Source organism: Triturus cristatus, chromosome 12, assembly GCF_964204655.1.
Source record: "Triturus cristatus chromosome 12, aTriCri1.1, whole genome shotgun sequence".
Taxonomy (NCBI): domain Eukaryota; kingdom Metazoa; phylum Chordata; class Amphibia; order Caudata; family Salamandridae; genus Triturus; species Triturus cristatus.
In genome coordinates, this window is record NC_140595.1 from 525,772,912 (window position 1) to 525,788,996 (window position 16,085).

At 48.1% G+C, this 16,085-nt stretch overlaps 1 protein-coding gene across 2 annotated transcripts in view; it reads right to left on the reverse strand.

Annotated features, from left to right (window-relative positions):
• Positions 1-16,085, reverse strand: part of SLC38A8 (solute carrier family 38 member 8) — a 288,727-nt gene that overhangs the window by 200,763 nt on the left and 71,879 nt on the right. For both annotated transcript variants that reach the window (XM_085639943.1, XM_085639942.1), the window contains exon 2: positions 4,173-4,371. In XM_085639943.1, the coding sequence (XP_085496069.1) occupies positions 4,173-4,371 (199 nt within the window). The remainder of the gene's footprint in view (positions 1-4,172; positions 4,372-16,085) is intronic.

Below are 16,085 nucleotides of genomic sequence, written 5' to 3' on the forward strand. Positions count from 1 at the left end.
GTGGAGGGAGCAGGGTCAGTCAGGGCCCCAGAGGAAACCTCTGACACTTGATATTTTAGTTAAAGTCCTGTCAGAGTTGTCGGGCGTTTGCAGCTCAACCAGTGAGACAGTATTATTTTCCACGCCAATTGTGTGGATGTTTCTTTGTGCATTTCGGTTCTCTAAGCCGTTAGGGGGGAAAGAGAGCAGAGGGTTACTTTGGGGGGAGGTTTTTGAGGGTAGAACGGGGTTGCGGGTGTGGCTCCAAAAGTCCAAGACCAATCAGAGAGGTCAAGGCAGGAGCGTTCTTTTAATGGCCCATTCTGGGGCAGACTTCTACCCGTGCGCTGGGGAATGTTGCTGAAGCAGCAGGCTGCCCCTGGGGGTGGGTTGGTGATCATCCATCGGGATGGGAAGCTAGTATCTGCTTTTCAGCTGTTGGCGATATCGCACAAAGCCATGGCGCGGGTGGGGCTGGATGCATGGGGCTTCGGAACCCACTCCTTTAGGATCGGGGTAGCTACAGAAGTGGGCAAGCAAGGGTGGAGCAGAGACAAATTCATGGGCTTGGGGCGCCGGTCATCCAACTGTCTCCAATGTTATGTGCGCACAGCGGAGGAGTGTTGACATGTCGTACAGGTGGTCATGTTGTGATTTTGCTTTTCAGGTTCTGTTCCTGGGCTGTTGGAGATCGGTTTGAAGATCTGGATTGTGGGACATTCTTTCGTAAAATGGGCAGAGCGACAGGCCAAGTCCGTCGTGCATGGGACAAATTTAAGGTTTAAGGAAAACATGTATTCAGTTTCCTGGCATAGTAAAGGGGGTATGCTTTGGTGCAATTTGTTGCCTTGTTTGAACAGTTTTCTTGTGGGAGGAAAGTGTCCTGATATCTTGCTCAATCATTTAGGGGAAAATGACCTGCTGGTGAGGAAAGGGAAGGATTTGGTGAAAAACATGAAGGAGGATTTGAAGTAGGTAGGGAGGCGTTGGTCAGGGTGTCATGAGCTTTGGACGGAGTTCATCCCAAGGAGGACTTTGGGGGGGGGGGGAAGAAGATCAATAAGGAAATTAGCACATTTTGTAGAGAGACAGGCATCAGTAGAGTGGTGCATTCCGACTTACGATTTGAAGATAAGGAGTTTTTCAGGGATGACTGCATGCGCCTGTCCTTTATGGGCATGGAATTGTATCTTATGCAGTTGAAACTTACTCAGGGTTTTTAACACCCGGTAGACATACGTCATCGGTTGGGATGCGGCACAAAAGGTTGAAAGGGGGGGGGGGGCAATTGCCCCCCCCCCTGTTTTCTGGGTGGCGGTTGGCAGAGAAGTTGCCAATGTTTAACAAAGTTTATTCTTGTTGACAGTGCCAATTCAGGCTCAAAGGGAACGGCTGAATTAGTTCGCACCTGGATGTCCCAAGGTTCAAGGTTATGTAGGAAGTCTACTTGAGTAGGGGTTAATAGATGTAGTAAAGGGATGGGGAGTTTTACTGGCACAGTCCCAGTTAATACAGTAATATTGTACCCGCTCCAGATCTGTTTAAGTTGTTGCGGGGGAGGGAGAATTTTTGGGGAGGGGGTTGCTTAAGTTAGGTGAGATAATTGTATAGTGAGGTGTTAGTTTTGTGAGGTAAAGGCCTAGGTTGTGATGTGCACCAGTTTCAATAAAGTGGCCTGTTTCACACAATCCTGGTGTCAGTGGTCCGTGCTGCTCCCCTCTAACCCCAGAAGGGAACAAATAGAAACAGAGTGGGTAGTCCAGGATGCGGACGAGGTGTGCCTCTCTATCCACCATGTACATTTCGGTCAACTTGGGAAAGTAGATGGGGTTGTGGACCACTAATCTCTCCCACTGAAGGGCTCAAACCCCATGGACACCAGTGAACAATTGTCTTCAAGAAAAAAGAAAGCGGAAATAGAGTGAGAAACCAGCAGTCCTGGCACAATACGCGTCTCTCAGGCCTCTACTCACCCATCTGCTTGTGAGCACATTGTGGGGACCAGTACAGGGTGTGTCACCCAGTGCTTAATTTGTGTCATGGCTTCCCCTGCTCGGCACCAGCACTTAATTTTCAACACCGACACTTAGGACAACTTGCGCCTCAGTTTGTCCAATTTTTAAATTTGGATAAAATAGTTATTTAATAATTTATTTTTAATTAAAAATAACTAATACCTGCTGCCCAAGCCATTCTTTTAGATTTGAGTGGCCTGGAATAGTCCGAACTGCCACACTTGCAGGATAATGATGGTGCGTAGTTGTACCAGCATGGCAGCGGCAAGGGTGGTGCAAACTGAAGTGGGCTCCTGACGAGGGCCCTGGCCCATATTATTATACAAATTAAGCACTGGACTGTTACCTCCACATCTCCCCTTCTTGTGGGAACTGGAGTGCATGTTTGTGAAGCGAAAAAACATCAAGAAGCTGGGCATGCCGACATGAGCTCTCCCTCGGGCCTCCACCAGCCATCTGCATGTCAGGTCCCCTGGGTGAGCAAATGAAGGGGCTCCCTCCCATCCTACATCATAGGAGTGTCGAGTCCCACAAACTACAAAGGATCATTCATTTTTGATGCAAGAAAGGAAACACACCAGATGCAATCCGTTAAACAGAGTCTGACAACCCCTCCCCCAGGTTTCCAAAACCTCATTCTGTCAAGATGAGACAATGTGTATATGGACACCTCGCATTGGAGAGGACAGAAAAAACTGTATTCATGTATTGAGAAGGTTAGACACCGTTTGTCACCGACATTTCACAAATGAGGGGTCTGGAATTCTTGCGCCTCGGTTCACCAGACACCCAGTCACATACCAACATTTCACATTTTTGAAAAGTCCAGGTGTGGGAAATCTAACGACGTTCAACGTGTGTGCATCACATAATTTTTACTTTACGATATTGCCCTGCAAAAGGGGAATATTGTGGAAAGGTGCCACTTCAACACATGCAGACAACGACGAACATCAGAGCTCGCTGCCAAGGTATCCTTAATCCGCAAGGTAAATCAACAAATCGGGGATTTGTAAAGCGCACTACTCACCCGCGAGGGTCTCAAGGCGCTTGGGAGGGGGGGGGGGGGGGGGGGGGGTAACTGCATTCCCATGGACCTTCGTGGTCGTTACCACCGTGTTGGTTCATGGGGACAGATAATGGGGGTGCTTGGGGGGGTACACAATAAAAAATAAAAAAACGGCCCCAGTAACACCTAGCGTTATAACTAAGCAAACATTCCTCATGGTACAAATAACCCACTAAACCTAAAGTCAGATGTGTTATTGCACAACTTTCGTTCATAACCAATTTTTCATTCTCAAGTGTGCCTGGGCGGCACACCATGGGAAATCAATTTGAGGTACAGCGCATTTCTTTTTAGACAAACTACAAACACACACTCTCTCTGGCCACAGCAGTCCGAAGGATGTAGAGATATACTACTTTCGTATAGCTGCCTTCAGGATGACATTCTGGTTTCAGAGCCACAAGCAGCACTGAAAACAGGCATCTTGCAATTCATAGGCCATGATCCAGCATCCTCCACGAGGGGGCACTTTTAACATCCTTTCACAATCCTTGCGACAGTGCATTACTATCAAAGATAAGGTAATAAAGTGGCTTGACTCCTACCAGAGTATTCGACTGCAACAGATTACAGTAGGCAGAGATCTTTCTCTAACCCAACTCCTATACCCTACAGAGTTCCACAGTTCTCCATTTTAACACTCGCACTTTCAACCAATATCTCTGAAGTTCCAGGCGACATCAATAAGGATTCTGGTAAATCACCCCGAGGTGCACACAACCGTCAAGCGTAGAAAGCAACATTCGCTCCTGCATCCTGGAGGTCTTGACGCCACGATGATAGTGATCCACTTCAATAGCCACTTTCTCAGTTGATGAAGTCACAAGTAAAGATGTTCACCATGAAATATTAGCACAGCCAGTGCAAGACATCTCTAGACCTGTGCCACATGGCAGCTGCCCTTCGTAAGCAGCGACTTGTCCAAGGACAGATCATATTTGACAGAAAACAACCACATTTGTGAGTAGTAACCCTACAATGAAATGCACGATACACTTGGGAGGACTTGTGCTAATGTGCCACCAGTGTGCTCCCTCCGCCTATGGTGGATATTAGAGTGCAGTTCAGAAAGGATCAACATTTCAGGAAAGAACCAAAATCAAACTCACATTTATCCAGCTGATCTTCTACTACCTTCAGGAAGGCCACAGAGATCATGAAGAGATTAAACAGGAAGCAGATTTCACACAGCTTCCCGAGACCCGGACTGCAGACCTCCCTCACCACGCCCTGGTATGTAGATTGTTTGCTGATGGATGAGGCGTACCCCAAGATCACAAGACCACTGATCAGGAAGATCAAGGAGACCTGAGGAGACAAAATTCAACATGGTCACGTGTTGCAGCATTAGTCAGGATTACAACATGTGAACTCAAAATATCCTGCAGGCACTTTTCTGTACATCACATCTGGTCTACGATTTAGAACATAAAAGTTGTTGGGTTCTGGAGGTCCTCATTACAATAAGAGGTCTCTTCCATATTAAACTGCAGCACTCATACATCTTTGTGCTATCTTTATTTTTCCAATTGTGGTCCTAAGGATGAGATACTTACCTTAGAAGGATGTGGGGGGTACAAACACCCTCCATCAAACATAACACTTCCCCAGAGAGCAAACACAGATGCTATAAAAGGGCATTCCAGGAATGATGGAGACACCAGGAACCCTGCACAGCTGGCATGCTGTGGGATGTCCCAGTTCTCATGTATGATATGGAAACCATAGAAAAACTTCCTAAAAAGGCACACAGGTTTCAGACAAATTAGACCCCTTCAATTAGCCATTCAACAGCATATTTAGAGAGGCGAGGGTGGAGGGGATGGGGGAGGTGGAGGGGGGAGGAAAGACTTAAAAGATCAGACTAAAGTTTGGTTAGCAGCGAGATCATCCCTCATCTTTCACCACACCTTTTTTTAGCTCTATTGCACTGCCAAAGAAAAACAAAGGTAAGTCTCCTCTGAGTACACTAGTGTTATGGTATACCATTCACATAACATGCCTCCTCCCGATATAGCCCGAAGTCCACTGTTGCCCGAAGGCACCAGATGGCCGATCGCATACAAACTTTCATGGGGTACAACGATCAGGGTAACAACCATCTGGGAGTGGATCGCCGGACATCTTGGATATAGATGAGCTCTCCTAAAAGAACTTTTAAAAAAAAAAAACTTGTATGAATGTGAATGAAGAGAGCTCCTCAATTCGCCAACCCTAATGATGTACCAACAGGTGATGGGGCCTGGTCACTCCGTAATGCGCACTCAAGAAAATTGAAGCTCATTTGATCCAACGTGGAAAAGCAAAAAGGTTCCAACAGCAGCCCTAAATCCTGCCCTTTTCAGTCCACTGGTCTTCTCCAAGAACCCCCATACCTTCCATCTTTTCTCCTTCTGCTCTGATGGATGCTGTGAGCAGAACCTGTGAGTGACCCTGTCACCAGGCAGGTCACTCCCCCCATCCGCTACGCAGCCCCCTGTGGGTTGAACCTCCATTGCCGCCTGACTGTTCGCTCCCTTTTCTTTTCTGTACCCCTGCGCTTGGCATTCCATGCAACTTTGTTTTTTTCATTCCGTGCCCCAGTGTTTTTGCTTTCTGTACTCCTGTGCTCTGTTGTCCCTCTCCCGCCGTCTTTTCCCGCCGTTTTCCTCCCCGGTTTTCCCCCGCCGCTGAGCCCCTGCGACCCCGCCCCCTTCACTCCCATTGGCCGCCCTGCTCCCACCTCCCAGCTGCTCCTCCCTCCTTCTGCCCTCATATGGAGGCCGCGAAGCGGTGGTAGAGAGCGACCTCTGACCCTGTCACCAGGCAGGTCACTCCCCCCATCCGCCACGCAGCCCCCTGTGGGTTGAACCTCCGTTACCGCTTTTGCCGCCCGACTGTTCGCTCCCTTTTCTTTTCTGTACCCCTGCGCTTGGCATTCCGTGTCACTTTTTTATTTTCATTCCGTGCCCCAGTGTTTTTGCTTTCTGTACCCCTGTGCTCTGTTGTCCCTCTCCCGCCGTCTTTTCCCGACGTTTTCCTCCCCGTTTTTCCCCCACCGCTGAGCCCCTGTGGCCCGCCCCCTTCACTTCCATTGGCCGCCCCGCTCCCACCTCCCAGCTGCTCCTCCCTCCCTCTGCCCTCATATGGAGGCCGCAAAGCGGACGCGCGCAGCGGGCGCACCGAAGGCATGCCTAAGGCAAGCCCATCTGCGCCCGTCTGCGCCTGGACCGCACCCAGCGCCAGAACCCCTGGACCCCGCACCCCCCACAATGCCAGACTGCACTACGACGCAAGCACCCTCCACGAACTCAACACCGAACGAGACCACCCCTGCTACCGGGCCACCCCGAAGCGCACCCAAGGGTCCTTCACCTGCCGGAACTGCAGATTCACCAGCATCCAACCCTCCACACCACCAGCCAGAGAACCCAACGACCTCCGCTGCATCCTCCTCAACACCCGCTCCGCTCGCAAGCACGCCATCGAACTCTGGGACCTCCTAGACTCCACCGCCCCGACGTCGCCTTCCTGACGGAGACCTGGCTGAGCACCACCTCAGCAACAGACAGACATCGCCATAGCCATCCCACAGGGCTACAAGATCTCCCGCAGAGACCGCACCAACGGAGTGGGAGGAGGAATCGCCATCATCCACAAAGACTCCATCAAAATCTCAACGAACACCGACGACACCCTCACCACCGCCGAGCACATGCACTTCCAGATCCACACCGACCCCAACACCACCCTCAGAGGAACTCTCATCTACAGACCTCCCGGACCCCACCCACAGTTCAGTGACACCATCGCCGACCTCATCAGCACCCACGCCCTCGCTTCCACGGACTACATCCTCCTCGGGGACCTGAACTTGCACCTCGAGAACAACGACGCCAACTCCACCGCCCTGATCGCCAACCTCGGACTCAAACAGCTCATAACGACACCTACTCACGCCGCTGGACACACGCTCGACCCCATCTTCTCCGCAAGCCCCCACGTCTCCTTCAACCACACCACCGAACCACACTGGACCGACCACAGATGCGTCCACTTCACCTTCAGAAAACCCACCACACACCACCGCACCCAACAGCTACCACGCCGCTGCTGGGGCAATGTCACCGAGGACCAACCGATTACCGCCCTCGCCCGGAGACCACCCACCGACCCCACCGACCCAGACACCGCCGCGACCAACCTCACACAGTGGATCAACGACTGCGCCAACACCCTCGCCCCTCTCAAGACCTCTACAACCAACCACACCAACAAGAAAGCCGCCTGGTTCACCGAGGACCTCCGGATCTCCAAGCACACCGGTTGGAAGCTGGAGAAGAAATGGCTCCACGACCGAACACCAGACAACCACACAGCCCTCAAGAGCGCCACACGCAGACACCACCAACTCATCAGGACCGCCAAGAAGACCGCCTTCAAGGACCGCCTAGACAACAACGCACACAACACCAAAGAGCTCTTCAGCATCGTGAAAGAACTCTCCAACCCCAGCTCCAACACCAACGACATCCCGCCATCTGAAGACCTGTGCGACTCCCTGGCCACCTTCTTCCACCACAAGATCACCGACATCCACGACAGCTTCAACTCCGACCCCCCCGCACCCACCACCGAGTCCACCACCCCTGCGACTACCACTCGCACCAGTCGCCTGACCGTCTGGTCCAGCTTCAGCGACGAAGACACCATCAAAACCATGAACTCCATCCACTCCGGATCCCCATCAGACCCCTGCTCTCACCACATCTTCAACAAAGCCAGCACAACCATCGCGCCCCACCTCCGGAAAACAATCAACTGTTCCTTCGAGACAGCAACCTTCCCAGAAAGCTGGAAGCACACCGAGATCAACACCCTTCTTAAGAAGCCCAAGGCGGACCCCAAGGACCTCAATAACTTCCGGCCCATCTCCCTGCTCCCTTTCCCGGCAAAAGTGACCGAGAAGATTGTCAACAAACAGTTGACCCGCTACCTCGAAGTCAACAACATCCTGGACCCTTCCCAATCCGGTTTTCGCACCAACCACAGCACCGAGACCGCCCTCATCGCCGCCACTGACGACATCCGGACCCTGATGGACAAAGGAGAAACAGCCGCCCTCATCCTTCTGGACCTTTCAGCAGCATTTGACACGGTCTGCCACCGCACCCTATCAGCACGCCTCCATGACGCCGGTATCCAAGAGAAGGCCCTGGCCTGGACCACATCCTTCCTCTTCGGCAGAACCCAGAGCGTCCGCCTCCCACCCTTCCGCTCCAAAACCACCGAGATCATCTGCGGCGTGCCACAGGGATCCTCCCTCAGCCCGACGCTGTCCAATATCTACATGGCCCCTCTCGCCCACGTCGCACAACACAACCTCAACATAATCTCCTACGCCGACGACACCCAGCTGATCATATCCCTCACCGAAGATCCCCACACCGCCAAAGCTAACCTCCACAGAGGAATGAAGGCCGTAGCCGACTGGATGAAGGACAGCAGACTGAAGCTGAACTCAGACAAAACGGAGGTCCTCATTCTCAGACCAACCCCATCAGCCTGGGATGACTCTTGGTGGCCCACGTCACTAGTCACAGCCCCGGAACCCACGGACCACGCACGCAACCTGGGGGTTATCCTCGACTCCACCCTCTCCATGACCAGGCAAGTCAACGCCGTCTCCGCGTCCTGCTTCAACACCCTCCGTATGCTCCACAGGATCTTCAAATGGATCCCCCTCGACACGAGAAAAACCGTCACCCAGGCCCTCATCACCAACAGACTCGACTACGGGAACGCCCTCTACTCAGGAACTACAAACAAGCTCCTGAGACGACTTCAACGCATCCAGAATGCCTCGGCCCGACTCATCCTCGACGTCCCCCGCCGCAGCCACATCACACTCCACCTGAGAGGCCTGCACTGGCTCCCCGTCAACAAAAGGATCACCTTCAAGCTCCTCATCCACGCACACAAAGCACTGCACAACACCGGACCCACCTAACTCAACAACCGACTCAGCTTCCACACCCCCACCCGAAGCCTTCGCTCAGCCAACCTCGCCCTCGCCACAGTCCCCCGCATCCGAAAAAGTACCGCCGGCGGCAGATCCTTCTCCTACCTCGCCGCCAAGACCTGGAACACTCTCCCCACCATCCTACGACAGACCCAGGACCTGCTGGCCTTCAGAAGACTCCTCAAGACCTGGCTCTTCGACCAGTAGCACCCCCCCCCCCCCTCCCCAGCGCCTTGAGACCCTCTCGGGTATGTAGCGCGCTTTACAAATGCAGTGATTGATTGAACCTTAAAAATCTTCAATAAAGAAAGAGCAGATTTACAACTACGGCTGTTATCTTACATCTCCCAGACACCGGCCGTCTGAATTTTGGAAGGTAAATGACAGACTTTAGTGGTCAGTGGGAGGGACTACGCATAGATCACATCTAATATGTTCAACATAGATTGGAGTTGCAGGTTCCTAATGGTCGTCTAAAACAGAGATTAAGTTCGGGTGATTTCCAGAAAATACAGGCGAATGAGCTACTCTGCTCGGCACTCCCTCAAAAAGGATTTCCTTATATGTCTATGTGGCGAAATAAAGAATCCAGATTTCTTTTAGGACACAACAAAAACAAGTGGGACATTAGCTGGTGAGTTTCAGTTTTATTGCAGGGGAATGTCCTTCATCTTAGTAGCTACAGCAAAGGATGGTCAGGAGCTTGAAAAGGTTTAGGATCTTGGGCGCCAATACTTTTAAAGTAAACTTTGAATGCAGGTAAGGACAGAATTCATAATGCTCAAAGCACTACATTACAGGGGATGCATACATATGTAAACCTTTATGGCAGCAACTGAGCCATTATAAATTAAACATAGTCATAGTGTGGTCGGGGGGGGGGGGGGGGGTGTATCGACCACGGGCTGGAAGAATAGGACGTCACACAGGGCAGTTGTTTCTCTCCACCTGCATACATCTATCCGTAAATGGGGCACTAAAGTAAGGGCAGGTGAGCTCAATCTGTGGGAAGCAGGGATTATGGCCAGGGCGAGAACGCCTCGTGGAGCCACTTTCATTAAGGGGCGAGGCTCTTAACAAGGATGTCCGTTTGCCGGTTCAGCCCAGGTGAACAGACTACTAGAATATTTGTGGGTCGGACGTGCCGAAGATGTGGACTTTGGAATGACGTTAACAGCTAGTTTCCTCCCTCTTGGTTTGGGCTTTGTGCATGCTTAGGAGGAATGACGTTCTGGGTCCAACACCTACATATTCTTTTTTTTTTTTTTTTATTAAATATTTTTTTAATGGTTTTATCATATTTATTCCCCCCCCCCGGACAGGTAAGCATTCTGTACATTAATATCATATACTTTATGTATGTCAAACTTAAAGTAAGCGTTAAAGGAAATTATTTGCAAGCCATATTCCATACTTCACAGGGAAAGAAAAAAAAAAACCCAATCCAAACAATAACATAAATACATTGTAACATTGATAATAAATCAGATTTTTTGTTCTCGCCAGGATGTGAGAGGAGACCAGATGTTCATGCCCCTTTCACGTCGCCTTTTCCCTTTCCGCTTATATATATAGCTATCTCGATGTTATGCACCGCTAATAGCCTAGCTAGCCACTGTTGAAAAGTGGGTGGTAACGGGTCTAGCCAAGCCGAGGCTAGACATAAGCGCCAGACGGCCATGGCAACATAAATAAAATCATAACCGTTTTCAGATTTATCTGAGTCTTCCACCCCAAGTACCATTACCTCTGGTGACAAGACAACTTTTCTATGAAGAACAGCGGTTAAAAACCTCTCTATATCTTGTACCAGAGGCATTAGCACTGGGCAAGAGGCGAAGATATGGATAGAGTTTGCTTTAAATAGATTGCATCTCGGACAGCAAGTCCCAATACCAGTTCCCCATTTTGCAATCTTGTTAGGTGTATAGTAAAGGAAAAAGCAGGTTTTATAAAATTGTGCCAGAAGTTTGGTAGAAATAAGAAGCGTTTGTGCTAATTGGTAAGAGCCAAAAAATCCTTCTTTAGATATATCAAGTTTACTTTGCCACCTTGTTGCCATTTTATCTAGATCGTCAGGGAGCTTGTCCAACAATAACTCAGACTCCGCCAATCGAGTGTTTCCTAGGGTGTATAACTGTCTCTACTACAGTAGATTCTTCCCATAATGTTTGTGGTCTGGATTTATGAGTTAGGAAGGCCCTAATCTGAAGATATTTAAAAAAGTCCCGCCAGTCTAAGCCAAATTCTCCCTTTATAGTTTCGAAAGATTTAATACCCTGGTTAGTATAAAAATCACCTAATTGTGTTATTCCCAAATTAGACCATTTATTAACACAGTTATCTTTAAAAATCGTTGCTGGAAGTATTGGATTATTTAATACTGGGGTGTAGTATGAGAATCGTCTGATTCCTAGTACTTTTTTGACAGCCTTCCATACCTTAAAACAACTGTAGAGAGTCTTAAACTTAACTTTTTTATGGTAGCTGTCATGTATGCATTTCCAAAAATAGCCATAGCAAGTATCCCCCACCAATAACTGAAAAATTGAAGCAGTATGTTCCTCTGTGTTATTTGGACTTTGTAATAATTCCTTGCTGTATAATAATACACATGACCAATAGCTCCTTAAATTGGGGAGTGCGAGCCCTCCTCTATCTTTAGAAAGGGTAAGATATTTATATGCCCGTCGAGGTTGAGCACAAGACCATACAAATCTAGAAAAGGTACGTTCCATTACTGTGAACCACTGATTAGAGATTTCTAGGCAAATTGCCCTGAGTAAATACAATATCTTAGGAAAGTACACCATTTCAATTGCATTAGCTCTTCCAATAATTGACAGGTGGAGATTGTCTAACCGTCGTAGATCTTTTTGTACCGTATTTAGTAATGGCTTAAAATTTAAGTCCACAACTTCCTCTTAATTGGAGGAAATTGTAACCCCCAGATATGTCGCTCCCTTCACCACCCTAGGATCATCCAAAGAGATTTTTTGATTTAGAACAATTTGTGTCTTTCCTTGATTTAATGCATAGCCAGAGACCAACCCGAATTTCTTTGCTTCGGCCTCTATGGTCAGCATTGCTACTCCGGGGTCGGCAGTAACTATAGCAATGTCGTCAGCATATGCTAATGTTTTTGTTGCATATCCCTGTGATATAATGGGGGTTATACGATTATTTTTCACCAAGTAACGAATAAAGGGATCAATATATATTGCAAAAAGCAATGGCGAACAAGGACATCCTTGCCGAGTTCCCCTGGAAACTGCAATTTCCTTGGTTAAACTTCCATTAACAGATACAACAGCCCTAGGATTATTATACATTTTTTGTAACGCCTGTATGAATTTAGTTTGAAATCCCACCATCGCCATAGCTTTCCAGAGAAACCGCCAGGAGACCCTATCAAAGGCCTTCTCTGCATCCAGGAGTATCAGGGCCATAGGGTCTCCGGTAGCTTCTGTTCCGTCAAAAAGTGTAATGACCCTCTGGATATGATTTATCGTTGACCTTCCAGGAACAAAACCATGCTGACTTTTAGCGATAACTTTATGTATTATAGATGCTATTCGATTTGCCAAGATTTTGGAATATATTTTTGAATCAGCATTTATAAGGGTTATTGGACGGTATGATCCTAGCTGTTCTGGTGGTTTCCCCTTTTTGGCAAAGATGACAATTTTGGCTTTAGACCAAGAGCCTGGAGGTTCTCCCCCAGAGAAGATATGTATAATTAAGTCCCTAAGTATATGTTTAATTTCTTCTATAAATATACTATAGAATTCTGATGGAATACAGTCCAATCCTGTTGCCTTTCCTTTAGGGAGGCTCTTGACTGCAAGCAAAATCTCTTCCATGCTTGGAGTTTCCTCTAGAGCCAGCTGTGTATTTACCTCGAGCTTTACGGTTTCACAATTCTCTAGGTATCTTTCTATTTCTGTGATATCTCTATTACCATTATCCGTGTATAGTTCTTTATAGAACCGCCAAAATGCTTGTTTAATCTGTTCTGAGTCTTTTAGTTGGCCTTCTACTGGATCTAAAATCTCCCTTATTAGATTAACATTGGCTTGTTGTCGTAATCGCATTGCCAATTGATGTCCCACTTGCTCGTTAACTTCATAAATTAATTCTTTTCGGGCCGTGGCTTTCCGAATTGCCTTATCTGAAAATATATTAGTAATTGCTGCCTTGGCAACTGCTACTTGAGCTAAGGTACTACACCTACATATTCTTAATGCTTTCTGTGCTACACAACTGGCCATGTTGTTTACTGCATTCTTGCTGAGTTATAGGGTCGGACTCTACTCGCTTGGAGGTGCAGCACCAGCGCATAGTGTTTCTTCCCAGAAAGGCAGTCTATATACATGTGTGGGCCATGTGTCTTGAAAAATTGTTCTATATTCGCCGATATAGAAGTAATCACACGTGATTGCATTTTTCGATTACACGTGAGCCTATGAAGAAACTAGGGGCTTTAGGACGAACATTACCATCCTTTGCCCCAATGCACGGTTGAGGAGTCACTCTTGACCTGATAAATCGCAACGGTAATGAAAACTCAAGTCTCAGAAGACTTTCTTAGAAGCAGGATGTGAAGCCACACTCATAACGGTAAAGAAACAATGAACAGGAGTAAGCCAGTTTTCCCAGCAGAGACCGGGCAATAGTTTACAACAAAACAACAACGTCTCAGCTGGAAATCATTTAAAACATAGCAAGTACCAAGTCAGTGATATAAATCACATAGGGAAGGGGGAAAAGAGGAGGGAAGGGAGACCACAAGGAAATAAGAAAAAGAATATATATTGTAGGTAGTTATTACAGCACTACAGTACAATAAAGGTACAAATGACCAAAACACTCAAGTGAGCACTGAGCGTGCTAGTGATAGTGAACGGCGCAGTAACACAATGGATGAAGACAGCGTGAACGGAGACAGAAATAATATAACAATGTGGTCAAGGAAAATAATTATATACAATCCAGTTTTTTCAATGAGCAAATTAGAATGACCACAGAAATGCCAAAATTCTTTGCTGGGAGTGGTCGACGGCGTTTCAGCCTGATTGATTCCAGGCCATCATCAGGACAATGGTCATAATTTAAGTGTGTGCTGGACGTAGTACAGGTAAGTACAAGGAATCCAATTGAAGTAGAAGAACGCGGGCATAAATCAACGTGTAACTTCGGTCCGAGGGGAATTCTAGCAGTCAGGGGTCATCGTCAAATTGGCTGCAACTGGGAGCAATTGAAGGAGTCCGGGCGCCGGGTATAGGAGTCAAATCTCGAAAGAGGAATAAAGCATATTGGTCCAAAAGTGACTGGATCGGTGGAAGGGAGTAAATCCTGATACGATGAAGGGACGGGCGAGTAAAGCGTCCGTGCCGATGATAAGCCACACTCCTAACGGTGGCAACAACAGAGAAATGACACTTAATACGAGTCACAGCCATTTTGAAGTGGAGACCAGCAATTTGGGACCAATTGTAGCCCTTAAATAACGAATAATGTGAAGCTAGTGGTACAAAAATGATTGTCCCACCAGGCGCGCAAAGCAGGTAGATAGAACTCAACTCCCTACATCGTAATGGCGATGCGCATTGCTAAAAATACATTACAGAAGATCCTATTCCCACCAGATGAAAAACAATGTAAATGCAGGGAACGGAGGCGCACATGGCATCAAGTATGTGTCAGCTTTGTTGGGTCTCATCAGTGAGGTGCAGTCAGAGTCCTCAATAAGCCCCTCTAAGAGGGCAGGTGTCGGTCTCATAGCTCTCTGTACCACTAGATCCAAGCTACTCTTCATTGAGGAGACCCAACAAGGGTAAAACGTGTAGGGTTTCAGGTGTTCCCACACCCAGGGGTGGAGACCAGGCACTTCGAGACGGACTATTCTTGTAGAGTCGGGGCCAAAAGATTTGCATATGATCACTCTTGGTCTACAGTGGTACTGAGAGCAAAGAAAGATGGACTGGATTGAAAATTAAACTTGCGGAGATTCAAGCTCAAGACATGAAAGTTAAACAAATGTCAGCAGCAAGCACTTAACTCACTTAACCATATTGGGAATAAAATACTATCCACCATGGTAGATAACATCTTAATACCTTGTAGTGGGCTGAAAGGACTCCATTGTGCTAGGTCAGTGCCCTCTGGAAACCCTATGGGAAGCATAAATGTGCCCAACAGTTCAATATCACTGAAAAGAGACACCAATAAAAAGTAAAAGCTGTACCTCTCGCATGAAAGCTATCCAAAAATACAAATTCCCACCATGTTCCTGGATACACCCCAACAGTGGCAAAAGGCATGGATTGGGGAAGGCGGGGGTGAACGGAAAGGGAGAAAAGAAAATTAAGCACTTCTAACCGTGCATCTCCTTCGTCGTCTCTCCCGGCCGGAGCAGGAAGCACCCAGGCTCCACATGGCCAATCACAATGCTGCATTACAGCATTGTGATTTGTCTGAGCACTGTGGTTCTGCGCTCAGAGAGGCAGTGGGAGCCTGGGCATTTTCTCCACCCAGGCTGTGATGCAGTCTGGGTGGAGAATATGCAAAGCGCGTATGACTGTTTGGCCGGGCTGAGATGGCTAGTCAAAAATTCATGCGCACTTAGTGAGCCCACCACTCCACCCCCCCCAGCTCCTGTGTGAGCAGCTCATCCCCCGCCCGCAAAGCTGCTGCAGGAGTAACAAATAGAATGATAACATGTTATTTTCCTTTTTTACACTGTTGAAAAGCAGTGGGGCAATTCTCCTCCACCTTAGCAGAGGAACCGCCACTGCATGCCAACAGACACATTGTGTGTCAATAGGAAAAGGCGAATGCCTGACAGATGCATTCTGTTGATTCGTTGAGTTCTTGACTTTGCGTCACTCTCTGGAAAGCTCGAGGCGCCACAGCGGTTGCCTCAGCCTTCAGTAAACCAAATCCAGATCAGAGTCGGAGATCTCAGCCAATACTGTCCAACAACTGAATTGGCTGTATCAGATTCACAGGCGACCAAGAT